Genomic DNA, 23,999 nt, shown 5'->3' on the forward strand with positions numbered 1-23,999 from the left:
ATCTGGGAAAGTTCAAAATGCCAGCAAATACTAGAACTGTGCATGTGTGTCAGCACGTCAGCTAACCTGGGGAGTGTGGGACTCCCACCAAAGGGCTATCAGTGAGACCCTTCGGCAAATATCACTGCACAAGCATTACTTCTACACCTATCACATTTCTGCACATTTAATTTGGTATAAATTGCTTTTTCTTTCTGTTAAAAGAAAAAACACCCCCTGTTCTTTATTTATTGAGATTAGCTTTAGATATGGGCTCATACAGAGTCCACCAGTAAGTTACATAAACAAGTCATCAAAGCAAATGTAATGTGATTTGTTCTCATTTTCATTCTTCTTTGTCTAACACAGTGAATCAATGTTTACTTGCAAGCAGGCTTTCACGCTAAATGACCCATGCAAGCTCACTGAGGTTGAATGAAAAATTAGAATTTCAGTCATGCACTAAACATCAATAACAGTAGTACAGACTTTACATTGCAAAGCTTTTGGAACTACACAACTTGCTGCTGGAAAGGCCATGCTGCCCCTTTGCTCCTAGGTTTCCCCAAAACTCCCTTTACAGATCATTTCTGATGTCTTCAAAACTCTTGTCAGATCAACCTGTATAGTGAATTAGCAACATTCCCCTCAATACCAAAATTTGGCAAAGACTGATGACTTGTTGGTCTGCTGGGACAGGTAGGGTTGGAGAAAGAGGAGCAGATGTGAAGAGACACATAGCCTTCTCTTTGTGAAATTAGAAGCTCAGAAATAAACAAGTCCTGATGGTGATAAAAAGCAAAACACCCTACAACACCAGCTTCTCCTCAAAGTCAGCAAAATATTGTTCCCACTAAGTCTGGGTGCTCACTGCTGAAATACTGAGTTGCTTACTCTGCAGTACCTATATTTCTAGATGCAAGACCAGTATGCATGAGAAGATAATGCAAAGCTGACTGAGGTCATAGAAGTAAAATTTCAGGAAAAAAAAGCCGAAGTGTCAGACTGAGCAGTTCAAATGCAAATAGATTTGCTGTCAGAAACTGAAAAATATCAAAACACCCCAATATACTAAACAACCCTCAATACCTCTGTATGTTAGCTTGGGACCAGCTGGTGGCTTGTTCTGCTTGAGCACACAGAGGTTCGAGTGGGAGTAATGCCATCTTGTATGCACCTTCAGGAATGGTGGCTAAGGTAAATGCCATTTCCATCACTCTTTGCATAGTGTGTGCATGGTCACAAGAGTTGTGCTGACCAACCTGAGAGGACACACAGCAGATACTCCCTGGTCAAGGCCAAGAGAGCTCAAGCAAAAGCCCTTCCTGAGGGCTGTTAAGGTGCCTCTGGGGAGCGAAGCCCAAGGGTGTTTGTAATCTCTGCACAGATTTGGGCAGAAGCAGTCCTGTCCTCTTCTCTGCTCCTCTGACCATGTCTAGCTCAGTACCAGAGCTTCACTGAGACCATATGATGAGAGCATCGCCAGACAGCACAATCTTTCATAAAGCTCCAGTGAATCTGGCTCAATTAAAGTGTTGTAAGTCTTCAAGTTTAAAGGCAGATGAATGTCCAAAAGCCAAATATCTAAGCTGCTGTCACCTCAAGTGGCCTGTGGTTAATTAGCAACGTGAGTGGATAGTTTAACCGAATTCTTTATATGTTTGGGAAGGAGAGTGGTGGAAGATTAATACTAAATATATTTAACAATAAATATGGCCTGCATTGAAAAAAAATTGATTTTAAAAGCCAAGTGCAGACAGTATTTGGAGAAGTTTTATCAGTGATACTCTTTCTCTCGACTCCACTTTCGTGGCTGTTAACATTTCAAAGGAGCATTTCACAGTTTTTTTGAGTAACTTTAACATAGCCCATTCATGACAAAACCATCCTTGGGGAGCAGACTTTGGCATTTAGCTGTTTATTCATTGTTTCTCCACATATTTACCTGCCAAATTATCCACCCTAATTACTTCATCTTGAGTCTCTTAAGTTCAGAATTGGGCCCAGAGAGGACAGATAAACTGAACAGAAACCTTTATGCTTGCTTGGAGTCAAAAAAAAAGCACATCTGGTGCCAGGGCACAATTACCCTTAACTCATTCATTGACTTCTGGCAGCCTCTACCCTGTCACCCACATGCATAATTAAGGCTTGAATCAGCACTGAGGGAAGCTTATGGCATCATTCCCAGGGACCACAATGGCCTTCAAATCTAGCTGGTCTATGGATCTACCTAATTCTGATGCAGTTCTCATCCTGTTCCATATAAACCAAGCACATTATGAGCACATGATTGTTAATATTTTTTTTAGCTAATGGCATCTACTGTTCATCAGCTTCTGCTTTTAAATATTTTTCTTAACCTCCACTCCCTTTTTCTGTGTCCCTCAGGACCATTCATATACCTGGAATCAAGAGAGGGTACAGCCACTGAACTGCTTTTCCCGTGTGAATCTCTACTTCCTTTTGCCTCTTTGCAAGCTAGGAACTGTTTGCAGCACAGTTCAAATATAAGCCAAAGGGGTTCTTTCCCTATTCAAACGTATGTGTGAGGAGGGGAATCTTTATTTACTACTTCAGTTGTTCCTGACACAATAGGGGTAACTGGTATTTTGAATTAACTGTGTTAAATCTAGAAGTGTTGTAAAATGGCACAAAGTTTCATGCAGCTAATGGTTTTTTAATTTACAAAGCAAATGACAGTTCTGCTCTGAAGAATTAACCTTTTCAAATCTTTACCTGCACCTGGTATCTCTGTCTGAACTTGCTCAGGTCACTGCATGCAAGGTGAGCACACCATTCTAGAAAATGTCCAGTAACCTGAATTGCTTGAAAACTTTTCAAGACTACCCAGCAACTTCAAGCCATTTGTCTTTCCTCCCTCTGTGTCCCCCTTCTTCCCAGTGCTGTTTCAGCACACGTACGAAAAACAGAAAAAAGGAAATCACAAAAGCTCACCCCTACATTTCATCTGAATGAAATCCAGCTGGTGAATCGACTGCAGTAAAGGTTCGCTATCCAGAGTCAAGTCAAACTCAGCAGACACTTTTGGCTCCAAGGCTCCTTTGACCCACTGTTCCTGAGATACCTGAACACGCTTGATTAAAGCATCTGAAATCTGAAAGAGAGTATCAGGCTTACAACAAGATAGCAGCTGCACACATTAGAAGTGACAGAATGCCTGTGAGATACAGCACAATGAAAGCAGGAATACAACAGCATGACAGCTGAGATGAGATTTGGTCATTTTGGGGTGAGTTCCATTTATGTTGCATCCTTCCATCTCGTCTTTTCAAAATAAATCTCATCTTAGGGTATGAAAGTAAAAATCACATTTATTAAGCCTGTTAAGATTATGTTACATATCAAGTTTCTGAATGCCACGTATACTTCTGCACTCTGTTCTCTGATTTGCATGGTCTAGTTTTGCTCTCCCATTTAAAAAGCAGTTGTACAGAGGCTTAAATGTTAGAGAGTCTCTCCATTCAGCAGAGATGATTCAGTGGATGAAAGCTGAAAGGAATAAAAAAGACAAATGGGAAGAAAGGTGTATATTTCCCAGAGTCAGGGTGATGAGTTGTCAGCTGGATTTCTGAGGAAAGTGATGTATTTTCTATCATTACATAAAAAATGAATTTCATTTTTAAAGCTTTGCTCTAGCTCAGCCCACAGACAATTAGGCCCAAAGTCAGAATAAGATGATCGCAAACAGATTCTTGTGGAAGTAAAATCCTGGCTGTATGGAAATTGATGAACTCAACTGCCCTTGAGTTCAGTAAAGCTGCCATTTGGACATCTGGACTCCCTCCCAGTGAGCTTCCTATAAGTCACAGAAAGCAGAATTTTCTTCTGGATAGGGCAGAGACAGTTTATCGAAAGAGTTCAGATACCTTTCCTCATTACTGTTACTGGAAGACACTTCTGCCTGAGCCCCTGCACAAACAGCTCTTAATCAGTCTGTGCAATAAGTGCAGGAGCATCTCACAGCCTTCAAAAGCCTCTGAGTCACTTATTGGGACGTTGGATTCCTTGGCTGTGTTTCAATATCCTGGCTACAGGAGTAGTTGCTCTAAGTAATGCAGTGCCTCAGTGTCTACTGGTTGCCTTGAAAGCTTCATTAGATAAACCAGGAAAACGTAAAAACAAAAGTATTTTTTAGAAAAGGTGACTGCGAAGAATGAAGCCATAAAAGTTACAGGAAATATAAGCTGAAATGAAAATGAAGCATGTATCTAGCCTGCATGTAGATAAGACCTAAAGGTTTCATTTGTCCAGAAGTATCCAACCGCCAGCCTGCTAAAAACTGTGGAGTCTCAAGATTAATATATACCACACATTCCCCACTCTTGCTTGAGACCAGACGTGACAGCAGCAACCAATCTGGAGTGCTAATAGGTTTAGGTTGGCTAATTCTCATCCTGTTTTTTAGGGATTCTGTGACAGCCTGCCTGACATTCATGCATTCATGTGTGCAGTGGGCCCTGTTCAGCTGACAGACACGTGCAGATCACTTTGTTTGACGTGCCTTTCTTCTCAGGCAACTAATAAAGCAACAAAACTAATAGACCAAAATAAAATAATTAATAGAAAAGTAGAATTAAGTAGGCAAAATAATTAATTTGATAATCAAGCTGTTATGTTTTATCTAATCAGTAGACACTTTCACTACTCTAGCAGCTATGAAAAATGGCCAGGAAATTAAGGCAGTTTTTAGCTAGGCCATATTTTGCAAAGAGGGGGTACCTGGATCCCCCAGCTACATGACAGGTCTTGCAGCCCTATGAAATGCAACAACTCCAGTGAAGCAAAGCTACACACTGGCCCTTAAGGCTGGATTTCCTCACATGGAAGATGTTGAAAGAGCCTTTTCACATGGGAAAGAGTAAAGCAAAGGGGAGAAGTGCTACTCTGATGAGTCATGAACTTTTCCAAAGAGACAAGAGCACTCCCTGAGGCCCTGTGTTGGCTTTCTCAGGTGAGAATAAAATAGAAGTTTACCATGAGCTGCACAGAGTCTCTCTTTTGGCCCAGAAGAAAAGGCTGGCAAGAGGAAAAACATGACCAGTCAGGGAAGTGGTGTGACAGCCAACTCCATGCCTCAGTTAGAGTGCAGCTGTTTGAAGGCGTCCCTTTGCTGGGACACCTGGGCAACCACCAGGCTATCTGAGCTTTCAGAAAGTACTAACAGGAGTGAAGGTGAACCTGCCTCAGAGGTGGAAGAGGCTAATTAGCAAAGCAGTCACATTTTAGATTCAGCTTTAAATTATTTTCTTTCCCCCCTACCCCACAGCATTGGAAAGGAAAATACCTGTAAAAACCCAGAAGGATCATTTTCTTTGATAACTTCTAGGCAGTACTCCATAAGCCCTGTTGACTGGCGTAGCTTCAGTGTGCAGTGATTTATCTGGTCCCAAACAACCTGGAAAACAAGTATCAGTACAGTTCTGACGACTGCCTCAACTTACAGTGAATTGTATATGATTATTTCAGAAGAGACAACGAATGAAAGACTGTGTTAAAGCTATGCTTAATTTAGCTGCCATATGGCCATTGCCGTATCTCCATCAGCTCCACTCACTTGCTCTGTATTGTAAATACTGATAATTAGCTTGGCAAAATGCTGTGCACAGGGAATCTCAATTTTCAGAGCAGATTAATTGCTCACAGATTAGGCTTGCTCAGGGCAGAAAAAGCACAGAACATGTTTCTACATTTACAGTATTCACATTTACAATCACACTTTCATCAAAGTCTGAGCTTTTAAAAAAAATCCTTGACTTAAATGCCATGTATTACAGAGGAAAACTGCAGGAGTGGTTTCTTAAAAATCATACTCTATCATTCTCTTCACAACTCACCATTGCTCCTTCTCGGCTTAAGAATGCATTGCTTGAATTAAGAAATTAAAAAGCTGCATCTCATCTCTCCCGATTTTGGACTTGATTCTGCTGCCACATGGCTGTAGACTAGGCCTAACAACACTGTTTGATAGCACAACTCCTGAGGAACAACAGCCTAATACATAAACTGCAGGATTACCTGTGCAGTTAGTAGTATGACCTAAGTGCTGGTTCTTGTTAAGCATGGGGGTTTTTAAATGCTGATCTTGGGGAGATTTTATTCGTTGTTTGTCATGTTAGATTTTTCACTTTAATTTTTCCTTCTGTCTTAAAGACTGTTAATGTTACTGGCACTGTAATACCTCAGAATCACATATGCAGTTCAATGTTTCAAGAAATGTATCTAAACATTTCTTGACTGCTAGTTTGTCCAACCATTTATAGCTTTCCTCTCCCACCCCCGTAATGCATTTCTTTACTATCCTTTGAGTAAGCATATGGATCTCTGGAGGTAGCTTGCCTGAATTTCAAAGCTTTCAAGAAACACCAACACCCAACATCTTACTTGGGGAGAAAGGCTTTCTTGCATTTGGAAGGTCCCAGAACACAAACCACACACAGGTTTCACTGGTGAGCAGTTCTCAAAAGAGAGACCAAAAACCATCAGATAAATAAAAACTGATGGCCTGAGTCAACCAACTGCTGAAGTATATGCCTCATTTTAATCACATAAGCATAGTTCCACCAAACTGCTGAACTGGAACCTTGTGAAGGACTTCAGGATTTGGTCACTAGGGATTTTCACAGTGTAAAGGGCCAGGGACTGGACAAAATGCACAGTAATGCCAGGGATCAGCAGCCGTGCTCAGCTGATGAGAGTTGTGCTCACCTTCAGCTTGTGCTCCCGTTCTTTGGTCACCTTTGTGAGCAGTTTTGCCTTTTGTCGCGTTAACGCATCAACCAAGGCATCACACTGAGCAACAAGACAGGCTTCATAATCCAACCCGTTCTCCTAGAAGAAGGCAAGAGTCATACTCATCAAAGAAAGCATAAATTACAACTTAAACTATTGTTCATTCTTACCTGGGTTTCCATTCAGAAAATATTTCCTTTCAAGACTTGGCCATCTCTGTTGCCTTTCTGATTTCAGTATAGCTGCAATAGCTGTATGCTATAAAACAAAACAGTAAGGTGCTATGCCACAAAATGGGCTTACTTAAAATCCTGATTTACCAGCACTTTCCGGACAACAGATGTAGTACAACATAATGTAAAAATCTAAACCTAACATACACACTGCATAGATATATGAAAGATGGTACTGCCCTCCCTCTTTTAATTATCTCACTTTAACAACTTGGAAATCACTGTCCCTACACCAGGAGAATTAGATGAGAATTATTGACCAGAAACTAGTCTACAGGCTTATTAGAAGGAAATTGATCAGGTACAAAGCCATGAGATTTTGTGTATTGTTTCAAGTACTTTTTAAAAAATAGCTAGTGCTTGGCAATGGAAACATGTCTTTGATTAGCTTTAAAACAAAAAACATAGAATCATAGAATCTTTTTGGTTGGAAAAGTCCTCTAAGAACATTAAGCCCAACCATTAGCCTTGCAGTTTTTTATTCACATTGTAGTAAAACTATCTGCTAGGCAAAAGTCCAGTATCTGAGGTATAAAAAACTTGCCCCCACTGAGCCTTGCACTGGGCCTGGGTATTACAAACCCCTGTCCTACCAATGGTGAACAAACCATGCTACCACACAATCTCACTGCAGATGTAGAAATCTGAGTAGATGGTACTACAAGGTCCTGAGCTTGTAGTCAAACCTCCTGGGGATGGTTTTCTCTGGCCATGGAAATGATGCTGTGGCACCCTTTCAAAGGGAGGTTCTCCTTTGTTTCTCCTGCTCTTGAGACTAGAAGAAGAAAGTGTTCAAGCTCCTCTTTCCAGGAGATGTCCAGCTGTCCTAGCGGATTTCCTCCCAAATACCCAAATAAGATAAAAAGAAGCATTAACTGTGAGAGATTTTAAACATATGCTGAAGGAGAAGCACCTCTGTGGAAAGCCAACACACGCCCCTAACTCATTACTATCTCTTAGCTCTTTTGGTTACGCTTTCCTCTGCTTTTCTGTTCATTGCTTTATCTTCACTCTTTTGACAGCAAAATTTTCAGCACTGTATTCCCTTCTCCCACTGTGACCCATGCAGCCTGTTCTCCAGCTGAGGGATGCAGGGTCACTCTTCCCTGAGAGGACCCCACCACAGTCCTAGACCTGCCAGCAAGATGGGTGGGAGGAGAGACACCAGAAGGCTCAGTTACTGTTCACAGGTTTGTCTTAGCCTCTTCCTGTTTGCATCTCTCCCTCCTCTGCTTCTATCACACCCAACTCCCTCTTAAGCTTGTTTCCATCCAGCTACTCTTGAAGTGCTGGTTTGCATACAGAGCCTGAATCAGTCGATGGCTGTAGTGCATCATTTATCTTCTCATTTTCTGTTCACACATCAAATGGGGTGTTTGGCGATATGCCTCTTTCAAGTGAGAAAGGATGAAATTGTTACAGCAGATGGGAAAATGTGAAAATCAGATAATGACAGTAACAAGGAGGAGCAAGGAAACAACAGGGGCAATGAGAAAAAGGCAGCTTCTGAAGAGACCAAGAGATTTAAAAGCAACCTCAGAAAGGAGAAGAGAAGGAGAAAAGAGGAGAAAAGAGGGGGAAACGAGATCTGCAAAGCAGGGAAAAGCAGATTATGAATTTGCAAACTGCCCCAGGCAAGATAAAAGCACAGCTCCTGGTAGCTCCAGCAAACTCAGACAGGAGATGAAGAGTGCAGATGGGTCTCTGGTTTGCATGTACATATTGCTCACTCCTTTGTGTACACACACATTTTAAAGACATTTTTGCTGAGGGGTGAATGTCTGTGTGTTTGTGTGTGGCAATCATCATAAGACTTCTACTAGAAATAACCTGCTCTGAGATGCATGGTCCTGGTTATAAATCTATGCACAGTGGCTACATCTATTCCCCTCCAAATAACAGTCCAAGAACTCTTTTTTTGTTCCAGACACCAAAGGTGCACATCAGCTCACAACACACTGTGGTGGGTTGACTCTGGCTGGATGCTGGGTGCCTACTAAAGCTGTTCTGTCACTCTGCTGTCTCCATGGGGTCACAGGTCCTGCCAGAAGCCTGCTCCAGCATGGGCTTCCCAGGGGGTCACAGCTTCCTTCCAGCATCCACCTGCTCCAGCATGGGGTCCCCCATGGGCTGCAGGTGGATCTCTGCTCCACCATGGACCTCCATGGGCTGCAGGGGGACAGCTGGTCTCACCATGGTCTGCACCATGAGCTGCAGAGGAATTTGCTCTGGTGCCTGGAGCAGCTCCTGCGCTCCTTCTTCACTGACCTTGGTGTCTGCAGAGTTGTTTCTCTTACATGTTCTCACTCCTTGCTCCAGCTGCAGTTGTGCAGGCTTTTTTCCCAGTTTTTCAATATGTTATCCCAGAGGTGCTACCACCATCGCTGATGAGCCAAGCCTTGGCCAGAGGCAGGTCCAACTTGAAGCCAGCTGGCATTGGCTCTATCAGACACAGAGGAAGCTTCTAGCAGCTTCTCACAGAAAGCCACCCCTGTGGTCCCATTGCTACCAAAACCTTGCCACACAAACCCAATACACACATGTAAACCCTTTCCCCTCAAATAGTGTGGCTGTACCAAACCTGCCTACAAGGAGTGTTCCCTCGTATGTGCCATCATCAAATGCTGCTTGAGCATCACCTGGGAAGAGTGTAATTTGTCATGGGAGAAAACAATGCCAGGGAGCTCATTAAGGGTTAAAGTGTTTGGGTGATCACCTCAGAGCTGTGCCCCAGCTTTGTTTTACTTAGGAATACATATGCAGCTGATTAGTCCTGCTGTTTTGGTTTGCTGAAATCTGGTGTTCTCCCTCAGACTCATGCTGGAAACTGGCTCAACATGTGGGGGCCAGACTTAGCTTTGAGCCCAGACATGCCTAAATGCTAGAGGGCGAATGCTGGGTACAATTTCCTCTTCTGAGTTATCTTCTAGCATTTTAAGCAATGAGCAGTATCAATGAAATGGCTCTGTCTTTTGATCTAATTGTAGCAGTTCCCTTATGCAAAGCAATTTGGCAGTTATTTTAATAAAACACATTAAAGGATCTTCCAGCATAGTCATAAATAGTCATAATAGGCTACCTTTAGGTTTCAGGAGGGAAAAATACACTTTTAATGGAGCTAGGTGACTCAAGAAAAGACTGGTGATAGTCTACTGTTTCGGATGAGTTATCTCATCCTAAAATAGCTGTTCATACCCACAGGAAGAACTCCTCTCTAGAGGGACTTGTCCTTCTCCTTGGACAATGAAAGAAGCTGAAATGACTAGGTTAGATGAGCTACATAATTTCTAAATAGGTTAAGTCAGCTCAGAGAAACCTCACGCTGTGCCTAAAACATGGCATGTGACAGGTGCCAGTTGGTGGCTTCGCGTTGGTTTCTTTCAGTCAGATGTCCTTCTTTTTTTTCTTTTTTTTTTGTTTTTTAACAGTTTCCCAGTCTTGGTTTGTTCCCTTCCCCACCTGGTCGCAAAGGACTGTGAGGGTGGGTAGCTCCACTTTGCTGTGGCAACCTGGGAGCCTGGGCAGCATTTGGGGCACAAATTCATCATTTGGAGTGTGAAGTGGAATTTTAATGATTGAATTCTAAACCAAATACAGATTTTTGAACTTCTGCTGTGGCTTTCTGTTAGTAACAGGAACAGGACTTGCTTGTTGATGAAAGATGGGCAAGCAGCAGAGCGGGCACATCACAAAGCAGATGATGTATCTCCCATAGAAAACCCAATGCCACAGAGCACTGCTGCTGCGGACCAGTGTCCCCTCCTGGGCACTGTGAAGCTCAAACTATGGCCACACTCTGCAGGGTGAGAAGGACCTTGAGGATCATCAGACCTCCAGCAATGATGAGTCTAAATTTGGTTGAAAATGGGACTTCTTATGTTTGGGGTTTGTGCCCTCAATTACTGCACTCACCATGAGCCCTTTTATGGCTATTAAAGCTGGGCAATTATAGGCATGAAAATATCTTCTGCTTCAATAAATGATCACATTGATTTAGCAGAATTTCTTTCTTTTTTTTTTTGACTTCCTAAAAATACTCTAATAAACAGGTTGACTGGATTTTGTGCAGAAACAAGTACATTTTTAGAAAATGTAAGATGAAAAACAAGCAGTAAATTTTGAATGTGTTAAAATGAGGACTTATCCTAAATGCCCAATTTAAGCAATCACAGTCAGGAAGGAGCCCAGAAGCATGACCGATGGATTCAATCAAATACTAATCAACACAGCTCAGATGTCCAGTATTGAGTATCAGCTTCTTGCAATAAACAGCAAGCAATCTAGAAGCTAAGAGGGGCTTGCAGGCATTATTTGATGAATAATTTTGCCTAGCAAATCCATTCAAGAAAGGTTAGATGATTCCGGGAAAGAGGAGAACAGCACAGGAGACAAAGTCATCAAATAAATTATTCACTCAGTTCTATTGATTACTGTATTATCAAAACAGCTAATATTCTACAGTTACCTGGATCTGCTGCAATAGATTTTTCAGCTGAACCAAAAATTCTTTAGCTTCCTTTGCTTTATCTGAAACACCATTTAAAGCCTGAGACAGCTGTGCCTGAAAGAGAAAAAAGGAGAAAAAAAAAAAAAGGAAAAAGGAGAGATAAAATGCAAATGTGTTTCCTACTAATCCTTGGGTTTGATGATTAATAATGTGCTGAAAGGCTTATTTGCTGTTGCATGTACCAAGTGTTTGTGCTAGAAAATAACAGTTAAGATTTTAATTGTAATAAGATTTAATAAAGGTGAAATACGCATGTGGGGGCAGTCAAGTATTGTGTCTGCACATTCCACGTTATTGCAGTGACTCAGTAAGTCAAATACCTTTTAATAAGAGAGCTACCTACATATATAAGGAGATAATAGTCTTAGACAGTCGCATCTGTCATGCTGAAAAATCCCAAAGTGCTTTCCAAAATGGCAATTTTATTTTTCGTCAAAGCCTGAATTCTTTTTAAGTGTGGCAGATCCTACCAAATTTGAGATACACTAGGACTTCAAAGACAAATCCGCATTTTCAGAGTTCATAGTAATGTCCCTTTGGGGCTCCAGTTTCCCCATGCTCCAATCCAAAAAAAGGGTGAATATTTCTGGAAAAGTTGGAGCAAACTTTTCCTCTCACTTTTGACTGGTGAGACATATGGAACACGTCTTTGGTAAGTCCACACTGAAGATCTAACCTCCCCTTTCTTCAGCTGGCACCTGAGATTTCTAAACCAAAACAGAAGCTCGTCAACTCACTTCTGGGATGGGAAGGAAATGGTGGTTCTGCCCCCAGCAGACCAAGAATGACCACAGTCTCACCGGAGCAGCCCCAGTGCAGCTTCCCTGGAAGCCCAGCTGGGATTCCAGAACACATACTGCTCTGCTTGTCAGCCCATGGCAAGCCCAGATCCAGCACTACCTCTCCATGCAAACATAATGCAGAGTGACCAGAGAGGTCTCATCGGGAGTGTCCTGCAGGTCAGACACTCTCTTCATGGGTCTACTCCTCAGGCAGACTGGGCAACTACCAGATTGCCAGTGCCCATCCTCACCAAATGGATATGGCAACTGACATCAGGAAAGGGAAGATGAAGTATCTTTGCTAACGTCAGGCTTTCTGAAGGTTGCTGCCTCCCGTTTCCTTGGGACTAGAATATGCCTTGAGACAGAGCCCTGTATGTAGGAAGGCACAAAGGTTACAAGCCTCTGAGAGGAGACCCAATTGAAATTAAGTCACCACTCATTCTCTGCTTCACTCTTGCTCCTGCAGCAAAGTAAATCACTCCATCCCTGAAAAGGGCACACAGCTCCCTTCTTCAGGATGTCAAAGTTTGGAGCTTACCTCCTGCCTGAGTGTCTCCTACTCATCCTCCCCTTGTGCTGGCTCACTGGTGCAGGACAGGAGCCACCAGAGCCTGGCAGCTGCCCTGGGCACTCCAGAGCCCAGCGCCCAGGCAGAGGCACTGCCCAGCCCCATGCGGCTCTGTGCCGAGTGGGTACAAACCCCGACTGGGAGCTGGGGCGGAACTGCAAAGCAATCCTACTGTGTTTCCCTCAGATTCACACAAACTTTTCCCTTTCAGCACTAGTGCTAAATTGGAAAATAATATAAAATAATATAAAATACTAAAACTCATTTGTAGCAAAGGTACATTGCTGTGTATGTATCTTAATATTTGAATATCAAAAATTATCTTACACAAATTCCTGACACTTCACAAAAATTTATGTTTTATATGAACGGTATTTGAAGTCACAGAACCAAGCTGTAAGTCCTTGAAAGGGTCCCTGTTTTGTGTCAGAACAGCCTATCGGGACTTCAGATCAGCTCTCCACAGGGTGACTATGGTTGCCAGAGTTAAAACCTCATCCTTTTTTGACTGCACTTTCTTCTCCATCCACAAGACACATTTGAGGCTTTGGTTTGTCAAGCTGACACAGGACAAGGTAGAAGCAGCATATGACCAAATGGCTGGGCAGCAAGCAAGAAAGACATAGGTGGCAAAAGAATGGTATGCTCTTCACAGGCCTGACCAAATTGTAGCAGGGAGGCAAGGGCTCCTTTTTATCAAATGAAAACCAATGATTGGTCCCAACAAAATTACAAAAGCACAACTTCCACTTTTCCAACATCTGACTTAGCTCTCAAGTTGTTTCACAGTGCATTTCACCAGATAAGAAGAACCAAAAGCTGTATGTGGGCACCACAGCAGCTATAGAAAACTGAATCACTTGCAGACAAATTGTAACCAGCATATGTACGACTGCAATTAGCACAGTCACACCTGGCGACCAGCTCCCATTGCAAAGAGCTGCAGTAGAAACTAAGCAATGTCATTGTTCAAAGGGCTCGTAGGCAAATGATCGTGTTTATTAAAACCTGTGGCTGCATTAACACAACTGCAGCATAGTGCCAAGGAGAACACCAGATCTCCATTTGTGAAACCCACTTAGAGATAATAGCCTTGGTTTTCCAAGCATTTGTAAAAGATACCTTACAAAGCAGTGGAATTTAGTCATGCTAAATCAAATGGAGTTACATGACTAAGCCCTCAGTAGACCAACCAAGCCATAAAAAATGCCCTGTACACTCAGAGCAATCTTTTGTGCTGCAGAAATATTTACTGAAATGTTACAAGCTCTGTTGACTGCAACAGTTTATAATTCATGTCAAACAGTATTCTACCTGGTGTAATCTTTAATCACTGGTCTTGCAACCAAAAATGTGGATGCTGGAGATGGATACCAAGTTTCTACTTCTATCAAACACAGGAACAGAGGGATAATGAGGGTGAGTAATTAAACCCAGATGGGCATGGAAGACCAATGCTTCCTTTGATTTTAGAAAATGAACCAGATAATGCCAACATCCTTTTTCAACTGAACAATTCACACTCATTTAACTTGTTTTCTCTCCATCTCTCTTTAGCAGCAGATTAACTATTGATTAGATAAGCTGAATCCTGAAACAGCCCTCATGTTTTTGGGAACACAACTCTTTTAGCCAGACGTTTGGAATCCAACACTTGCTTTCAACTGCCTGCCTGCCCTTTACAGACATCTCCAGCTGTGGCTTTTTCCAGTATTTTGGTATATATATATAACCATTGCAAATGGCCAGAGTTGAAATGTGTCCACCCTCATTCCTCCTATTGGTAGGTTAAAAGGCCTACCAATTTAAATCTGGCAACAGTGACACTGTTTTCGCAATGAAGACCTACAAGGACTTAACTTTGGCAGTAGACTTTAAAAATATGGTTTTACTTAAAAACCTTGAACTGCTAGTCCAGATGCACAGTTCACGCAAGTGAATACTATTAAGTCCAACAAAGTCAATAGATTTACACTGATCTATGCCATTGGGGCCCTGATGTTACTCTACACCATTTTAATTCCTCTGTAGGAGATGTTATGTACAGCAGAGTAAAGGGGAAACCTGCACCATTAACACAGGCCAACCAATCTAGTACAGCTTTCATGCCAGCAGTACAGCTGTGGGCAAAAGCACTTTACATTGCACTGTATGGACAAGTTCATATCTTCTGCAATTTGCCACTAAACCCCTATACAAGGCCCAGACAAAGGAGTAGTCAAACAGTTTGAACAAAAGGCTGATCCAGAAGTGGTCTGGAAAAGCAATTCTATAGTCAGCAGAAAACATATTTGAAGTTTGTGGTTGTGGGATGAAACTGTGTCTTGAGAAGCAGGGAAATAGCTCTGGCAGCCTTTCTTAGATGAAGAATACCAGCCACTGGCCTTAGAAGGAGTTAAGCAAGTGCTTATCAGCTGATGGTAAACAACTGTCAATCTGTCAAATTTACTGGGCTAAGGACGCTTATGGACAAGCCCTTCCAGCTGCCTCTACCAGCTGCACCTGGAGCACCTGGAGAGAACACACAAAGCTTGAATTACATTTGGCACACTGCACACTACTCAATGTAAGTAATTTATGGTTTGGCCAAAGTAACTATAGGTAATAAACTTGTAGAAATTGCTGTATCTGAGAACTATTTCTAAGCAGAAATATCTAATTCCAAAACAATTTAGCTGAATGAATGTGAGCTGATGATTTAGGCTCTCTGACTATATGATTCCATTATATTTATCTTCTGTCAAGCGCATTGTTCTAGGAAAAATAATATTCACACGAGCACAATTTTAGAGTCCCCAAATTAGTTGATTTTGAGTATTTTTTTTCTTTCACTAGAACATTCATATTAATTGAGTCTGTAAATCAAGAGAAAAATCACATTCTGTGATATTCCCAGAAAAAAAATGCAGTAAAATACAAACCACCAGGGTATTGTTCTTTCTTTTGACAATGTTTGACAGTAGGAAAGAAAGAAAATGACTAATTGTGCACCTCAATAACACCAGAGTTTATCACATTGTTCAAAAAGGCATCAAATAGTTTTAACCCAAGTAACTCTATAATACAGCACAAGCTGGTCTCTCACATTCCAAAACATCAGCCACACTCGCACAGTGAACTCAGCCCCTGCTTGTTAAAATAATTCTGCTCAGAAGTGGATTCTGCCATTGACATAAGCAGCAACAGCTGTGAATTTGTAATCTGCTCCTTTTGGGCTGGGAAAACTTCTCTGCACAAACACCTGTCACCTTAGCGATGAAACGGCTGAGCCCTTGGCAGGGATCATTCAAACTGAAACTTGCACTGAAGAAGTTTGTCTTTCTCACATGGACAAACTATGCAGATGACAGCGAGGGGCATCTCTTTTTAATCTTAATATCAAAAGTGGGGTTTTTACCTTGCCAAATGTCTTCATCCATTCCAGGGATGAAGAGGCCAATGTTGATTTTGTCCTCTCCCTTTACTGCTAACTGTAGCAGGGTGTGAGAAGAAGGGAATCCTGTGGCCAGCAGAGCTGACCAAGCACTTTTTGCACCACTGTGGGGGAAGTCCCTTCTCCCCAGTACAGCAGGAAGCTCCAAAGCACTGCTCTCAGTACTCAGGTATTGGAAGTCCCCTCTGTACATTTATACGTTTAAACTCATAATTTGTCCAGGGTCCACCTTTCTTAGCAAGAATGAGCTAACTTCACATACTTTTTCAACTTCTAAGGTCATGTCTTGCTCTTTATTCAAATGGTTGCAAAGTCTTATTTTTAAGGAGAGCATGGCCAGGTGACCCAGCAGCTCTACTAGAATTCTGCAAATTGCCTGTGCTGTAAAACAGCTGGCTCTGAAGTCTTCCCATGGGCGCTCCAAGGAGGACTAAGGATCATCACTTGCAGGGAAGCATGAATTGGACAGACCATGACATCATGTGAATTAGAAAAAGTTTTACTTGTCCCCAGATCCCATCTATTCTACAATTCCTTACTCATCATGAAGGTCCCTCCAGTGATTCCTCCTGGCCTCTTTGGGAACTGTGTAGGAGGAGAGACCTCTTTGAGGCCTAGGAGACAACATCATGTCCTGTGATACTCCTTATCATGCTTTCCTCTCTAAAACGTTCAGGTGGCTCTAGGCCACTCTCCCGCATTGACACTTGGTGGGAAATGGCTGTAGCAGCTCCCACTGAGTCCAAGGAGAAAGGAAGGAATGATAATCCTGTCTCCTCACAGGCAGTTGCTGCCTTCTGCGAGAGGACAGGATGGCCAAGGATCCTGTGGAAAGCAAATAAGTTACTGCAACAGACTCACTAATCCCAAGTATCTGAGGCCTGGTTGAGGCTGAGACTTGCTGGCTGAGATAAGGTGAGTCTAACATGGGAGGGAATCTGTGGGTTTTTTAACCCTGAGCAGAGGCTGCAGGGTCACTGAGTAGTCAGGAAAGACCAGAGACTTAAGAGCACCAAGCCAAGAGAAAAAAGTCTGGGAGGATGCTGGACGTGAAGTGGCCTTATGTCTCACAAACTCCGACCCGATGTCAGGGGACTGGGATGAACAAATCCCAGGATTCAGCATTGCCCCAGCTCCTCCTGGCCGGCCAACGGGACTCACCTTGTGCTGCTTCCACATGGCGCCCAGGGCCTTCACGTCGTGCTTGCTGTGCTTGCCCTCCTCCAGGCACTGGTAGCAGACGGGGCTGCGGCAGCTCACGCAGTACATGCTGTAGTTCTCCAGGTCGTGCTCGGCGCACGTCGGCACCTTGCGGCCGCCGCCCGCCCCCTTCCCGCCACCGCTGCCGTCGCCGCCGGGGGCGCCCGGCTGTCCGGGCGGCGGCGTCAGGCGGTGCTTGGCGAAGGGCCCGCGGGCCGGGTGGCAGCGGAGCTGGCAGGCGGAGCAGTACAGCACCTCGCACTGCTCGCACAGCACGGCGGCCGGCTCGGGCGGGCTGCGGTCGCAGAGCTGGCACTTGGCGGCGGCGGCAGCGGCGGCGCGGCCCTGCTGGTAGCGCTGCACGATGGCCTCCAGCAGCCGGTTGCGCTGGAAGCCGCGGAGGCCCCGCTGGTCCAGGGAGGCGCTCCGGTGGCACTGCGGGCAGGTGAGGGAGGAGCTGGCGGGGCCGGCGCCCCGCGGAGCCGCCGCCGCTCCCGGGGGCGCCGGGACCAGCGGCAGCACCCGCACGCCGTTTGGGGACTTCAGGCTGGGGGTGTAGGAGCCGTAGCCGCTGTCGGTCTCGCTGTGCAGGCTCAGCTTGTCCGCGTGGTCCCCGCCGCCGGCCGCGCACTCCGAGTCCGGGCAGGCGGCGGGGCCCGCGGCCGCTCCCGGCCCCGGCGCGGCGGCGGCGGCGGCTGCGGGGGGCGCGGGGCCTCGCGGGTGGAGCAGGGGCGGCAGGTGCTGCTCGCTCTCCGGTGTCTGCACGGCGATGGTGCGGGCGCAGGGCAGGCAGACATTGTGCGAGCAGGGCAGGATGATGGGCTCCCGGAAGAGCGAGCCGCACACCGGGCACTTCAGCTCCTCTTCCATGGCCGCGGCGCCGCTTTGTGCGTGCGGGGCGCGGGCGGGCTCAGGCGGGCGGCGCAGGGTCGCCGCCGGCTCCCCCCATCCCCCGCGACGCCCCCGCAGCCTACCTCCCCTCCGGGCGCCGCGCCGGGGCCGGGAGGGCTCCGGCCGCGGCCGCCGCGCCGGGCGGTTCAGCACCCGCCGGGGTAGACAGCTCCGCACGGCGGGGCCGGGCAGCGCCGGGGCCGGGGCCGCGGCCGGAGGAGCCTCCCGGCGCTGGAGCTGCTTGGGGCGGGCGAGGGGCTCAGTCCCGGCCGCGGCTCGGGCGGGAACCGCCGTGAGGCTCTTCTGGCGTTGGAGGCATAGAGTAATAATATATGGGGAAGGGAGGCGGGGGGAGGAGGGAGGGCAGGAGTAGGAAGAGGCGGGAGGAGCCCTTTCCAGCAAATAAGTGATGGCTCTCTCTACGGCTGGGGACAGCGAAAACATTTTTTAAAGGATCTCTATCCAACGATATCTTTATATGTTTAAATAAAGCCATTGTTTGGGTAGCGAGCTGAACGCAGGCGGGGTTTTGTTATCCCTAGTAGCCCTTTCTCCCCTCCCCGCGGAAAGGAGAAAGGAGGACGCTTGCCAACAAACTAAGAGGGTGCCTCTCCTTCACACGCATCTCACCCGGCTGGAGCACAACTGATATGCCCTAAACGTCAGGGTCTGTTAGAGGGAAGAATGAAAAAGGGGTTAAGAGAGAAACGCGAACCCTGGTTACAAACGCTGTGGCTGGAAGGGGTGGGAGAGTGTAGCGAGTGGGGAGACGTGCCGCATCGCCCAAGCTCTAGCTGTGTAACCCCAACAGAAATGTGCTGCGAAGATAAATCACGGATGACAGCTGAGAGTTTATGAACTGAAAATAACCATCCTTAGAAGAAACCAGCAGTGGGAAATCCCCCATCTGTTTTGTTTACATATGCTTAGCGTGAATGTAACAGTGGTTTGTTTTCGTAGTGAAGAGATTACATACAACCATGATTTCACTGCTTTATTATCATTATTATTATTTTATTCACCTGTCTTGTTTAAAAGCCACTTCTGTATTAACTTCAGTTCCATAAGCAGATCCTAATTTTTTAATGGTAGCATCAAAATGCAGCCTTGTTGTTTCAGAGCAGCTATTTTAAAATGCAGAACTAACTGGCATCAAGTGAAAAAAAAAAAAAAAGAAAAAAAGAAACACCCAAAAAACGAACCCAGAACATATTAAATGCATCATCTCTCATCATAATGTTGTTTAGTACATTATGAGCATTTTGTGACACTTGATAAGAAATTATTTTCTAGTTTCAGGTTTTGCTTTTGCCAGATTATTAAAACTGTTGAAGCATAGAAAAGGAGGAATGGGGATAGAGAGTAGGAATATATTAAAGGTTCTTTTTTTTTTTTTAAGTCTTTCCTCTCTACTGTTTTCCTTCTTGTATCTTGCCTAGCGATTCTCATGACAAGCTGAGGGGAAAAAAGTCCTGAGGGGTTTAAAGCTTTGTAGTTCCCCAGCTCAAGGGGGAAAGGGGCAGGTTTGTCCTCTGGTGCACAAAATAAACAGAGCTGACCCATATAAACCTGCTTTTCTTCTGGCTAGGTATCTTTTTCTTTTATGTGACCTCTGTGCCAAGATTGAGAGTTGATTGACTGACTGACTGGCTACCTCCAGCCAGAAACCTCAGCAGTGCAAGAAATGTTCTGAAACACCACTGATTTCACAGTTACCTTATGCTACTACTTTGCAAGGGAAAGCTGTGAGTGGAATGCTGTGATCTTCATAGTCTCTGTTCTCTGCTCTACCGTCTGCCAGCAGTGGGAGTGGGTGTATGCTAAACATTCCTTGCAGACCTATAGGTGAATTCAAGTAAAAAATTTCATGCCTATGTTGGAAGCCATAATCCTAAAGGTAATTAGGAAGGCATGGTAGCTTTTTACTGGACTTTTGCTTTCTTTCTTTACACATCCTGTGTGTAAGGTGCCAGTGATCATAGAATGTGTAATGGTGGCACCAGGTCTGAGACATCTGAGCAAAACTGGGTATATCAGTCAGGAAGTGGTGGAAATATAAAGGTAGCAATACCAAACCTGTCCATCTCCCCTTCACAAATGCTTTCTAGCCAGGGCTTCCAACTTCCAGAGTTCTAATATACTGAATTTCTACTTTGAATGCTACTCTACAGTTTATTTTGAATCCTACAATTGTTTGTGCTTGACTACAGAGGGGAATGGCAAGAAGGAAACCATCTCTGAAGTACAACCACTCTCTTTCAAACTGAACTTTCCTCCTTCTCTCCACAAACCTGACTTGGCCTGAGGGCATATTGCCATGAGATGACATTTGAAACAGAGATCAAAAAGGGATGTCGTCTTCTCTGTACTGTGGTGTGACTTTTACTTCATTCAGGGTCTTTTTTCACCTGCTTTCAAAGTTTGTCTGAAACATTTATGCCCAGTGTTTGGGAGCAGGGAGAGCTATGTGGTCCAGTGCCCCCATTTACTATCCCACTGATCCCAGAACAGCCTTCGTTTCCCAGGAATTGTAGAGTTTGAATGCAGAAACCTTCATCCCCACGGCACCACATAGTTCTGGTGGAACTAGCACCTACTGTAGCAATACTCAATGCTCTGATGGGTTTAGGTTGCAGGGCACAGATTTTCCTCCTTATGACAAATATTTATCTATATAACTGTAAGTGCACTGATGATGATGGAGGTCAACTGCCAAAACACCGCTGTCATCCTTACTGCTCCAGAGGCCAGAGCACAAAATGATCTAGGCTTGAAAAATGACACTGAACTTGAGCAGACTGACTTTGGACACCATGACTCTTGCTGAGGAACAGATCACACCAAGTCGATCCCACTGATTTTAATGGAGATAATCATAAAGCACTGAGCCTGATAGAATCGGGACTTTACTATGTTTTGTAATCAAGCCAGTTTTATAATGGAGATGATTGCTATGATTTTTTGTCTTTTTATGTTCAAATGAGTCTTTAATCTGTTAGAGCTATAACAGTGTATGGATAACCTAGAAACCCTATTCTGGAAGTCTTGGCTTTGATCTTTATTTTAATACTTCAGTATCATTAGTATCATCCCCTTAAACTATTTACCCTCTGTAAGAACTTATCAGCATCTTTTATGTCCCCCCTGACAGGAAAAAAAAAAAAGCTAATGAAGTTTATTTATAAATTTATATTAGGAAAAAAAAAGATAAGGCAGGTTGCAGTACAACTCCTCCAACCTCTCAGTAAGGAGATTTGATTAATTTTTTTTTTTTTTCTTTTTTTTTGGGGGGGAGGGGCGTTTTTCTGTTCCTTTTCTTGTACCTTTTTATATTTTATATTGCCCTTACACATTAATCCCTTTCCAATTAGTTTTCCATCTTTCTTTTATCATTTTTTTCCTTCAATAGCTGTCTACCCAGGTCCCATCACTTTCTTCAGTTTTCTTTTACCACTGCTATTTCCCCACAGAGAGCTTTCTGATTCCAGTATTCCAGCATTGCTCCTGCTAATGGACATCACTCCAAGCACACATCCTGTGGTTTGAAGGGTAACAGAGTAAAAAGGGATCTTATCTCTACAGGTGCTTGTTCTGTTGCAAAAAGAAGGACAGAGAGAGAGTTCAAAAGAGCAGAGAATACAAAATACAGCTGGGCTAATGCCAGCAGCTTGTGTGGCATTGTAAGGTGAAGAGCTTTGCTGCCCCGTTATAAATGCAGAGTGCTTAGTATCAGTGGAGGATGCCCTCAGCAACCATTGTGGCCAACACAGCTGCAGTGGCTGGTCATTTCTGAATTTTAGGGTGAAGTAATAACCAGTGGCTGTGTGGTTTGTTACAGCCCCCACCCCTTCCCCCCTTTGGCATTGCTCCGATGCATGACAAACAACAGACCACACTCTAATCTCTCCGCTTTGCTTGTTCTTCATCATGTTCTTTACCAAGACTCTTCTTCCCAACATTACCAGCTGCAGTTGATGCTGGTGTTGCATGTTGTGTGTGAGGGGTAGTGTGGACAAGAGGCATTGGGGGGTAGGCTTTCACCATGGCTCAGAGGAAAAGCTGATGTATATGGTCGGCGGGGCAGGGCAGCTTTGGAAATGGTAGCTATGTGCTACAGCTTCCCTTCTTTGTTTTGTAGATTTACATTAGGTACATTATGTAGGTGTAACAGTTTTGAAATTGGTTTACTTCTGGGGTTTTTTTTGAGCATGCATTCAAGTAGCTATTCTGTTACTTAGGGTTTTCAAATGTTTGCACATTGATCTGTTCATGAAAGGAACGAAGGCAGGGCTTGGCAGGAGCCCAGAAGAGTGCCACAGAAGCATGGCTGCTGATAAAAAGCTTATCTGTTGACTAGCAGAGACTGTATCTGTAATAGAAATACAGCTACATATTGAATTTCCTCTGTCAGAGGAATAAATCAGCCATAAAAAATATAATTCACAACAGAGGACAATTCTATACAATGGAATTTTATCCAGACTGTCTGCTGAGTATATACCTGTTATGATGGTTAAATGGCAAAAAATGATGCTCGACTCTAGACATTGTTTGACAAATACTCACACTTCTAAATCTGTTTCAGCAGTCTATGAATGAAATTTGATACAGAGGAAAACACTGCTTTAAACATATATGCCAACAAAAAGTGGTAGGTTGGCACCGACAAATTTCAGCAAGAGGTTGGTTTCAATACTTCTTAATGAATTTGGGCTGAAAAGAAAGCACAAAAGGCACTAACCTATAATCAGGACTCTCGAGAAATAAGAACTCATGTCTGTGATGTTGTAAAACTACCTTGGCCTGCAAGCCCCTGGAATTACTCCAAGGACCTCTTGGCTTTTCTGCTGTGCGAGGAGCCCTCTCTTCATTGCTTTTCCTGCAGTGGAGTGAGATTATTTCCTTCACTGCTGCAGTTCAACCTGCAGGCAGCATCCTCAGATGGGTGCTTGCTCTTTTGAGAGGCATTGGACCCTGAGCAGCTGCTCGAAAGGGGAGCAGGAAGTTGTGCCCTCCTTTGGACCCATTTCAGAACACCATTGATGATGGGATCATGGTCAGAATCTTCACAGTGTGGTTATTATAGAGGAGAGGGTGATAGGAATCTGTCCTGAGCACAGACTCATGGTCTGCCTTAACCCTCTGCTCCCCTCCTGCCTCAGTTGCCTGCTCTCCCCAGCTGTCCCCATGGTCATCCCGCTCATGCCTGTAAGGAAAAGAAGCTTATCTGGCTTTTTATAAAACTAGCCAAGGATTATATAAAATCCAAACTTGTCCAAATATTCCTTTTTGGCAGGAAGACTGGAAGGAGGTAGGAAAAAGTAATGGCATCCTATGCACTGGGGGGAGGGAAAACAGAAGAGGGACAAACACCTCTGACAAAACTAAAGGAAGATGAAGTGATCAACATTGAGGTACCAGTGTTTCCTAAAAGCACAAGGTGGGCTGAAAGAAGCACAGTTGGAAAAGAAGCTAGGCTGGGTTAGGTACTTGTATATACAGTTGTAAAGTGGAGGCAAATTGCCACCGTGTGGCAATCTCTCCACATGTAAAGAAAATAAGTACTTAAAGGGGGTGGTGACATTTTCTCCTTGAAAGGGCAGGCAGTATTCTGTGAACTGGGCTAGGGACCTGATCCATTTTGACTCAC

At 44.2% G+C, this 23,999-nt stretch overlaps 2 protein-coding genes across 7 annotated transcripts in view; one reads left to right on the plus strand and one right to left on the minus strand.

The window, feature by feature from the left end:
* The window catches only part of TRIM67 (tripartite motif containing 67), a 40,768-nt gene extending 21,739 nt beyond the window's left edge, over positions 1 to 19,029 (minus strand). For 3 of the 6 annotated variants that reach the window (XR_010471475.1, XM_065057697.1, XM_065057696.1), the window contains exons 1-5: positions 17,420 to 19,029; positions 11,431 to 11,526; positions 6,709 to 6,831; positions 5,288 to 5,398; positions 2,938 to 3,097 (exon numbers count right to left, since the gene is read on the minus strand). Coding sequence is in view for 5 of the 6 variants with exons in the window: in XM_065057697.1 (XP_064913769.1) it covers positions 2,938 to 3,097; positions 5,288 to 5,398; positions 6,709 to 6,831; positions 11,431 to 11,526; positions 17,420 to 18,793 (1,864 nt within the window). In the remaining variant the exon portion in view is untranslated. The remainder of the gene's footprint in view (positions 1 to 2,937; positions 3,098 to 5,287; positions 5,399 to 6,708; positions 6,832 to 11,430; positions 11,527 to 17,419) is intronic. The other 3 variants (XM_065057698.1, XM_065057699.1, XM_021296040.2) reach the window with 3 other exon arrangements.
* Positions 1 to 23,999, plus strand: part of LOC135579187 (uncharacterized) — a 51,663-nt gene that overhangs the window by 8,086 nt on the left and 19,578 nt on the right. The window contains exon 2 of the mRNA XM_065059532.1: positions 17,486 to 17,903. Within this exon, the coding sequence (XP_064915604.1) occupies positions 17,486 to 17,903 (418 nt within the window). The remainder of the gene's footprint in view (positions 1 to 17,485; positions 17,904 to 23,999) is intronic.

This window comes from Columba livia, chromosome 3, assembly GCF_036013475.1.
Source record: "Columba livia isolate bColLiv1 breed racing homer chromosome 3, bColLiv1.pat.W.v2, whole genome shotgun sequence".
In the NCBI taxonomy this organism is placed as follows: domain Eukaryota; kingdom Metazoa; phylum Chordata; class Aves; order Columbiformes; family Columbidae; genus Columba; species Columba livia.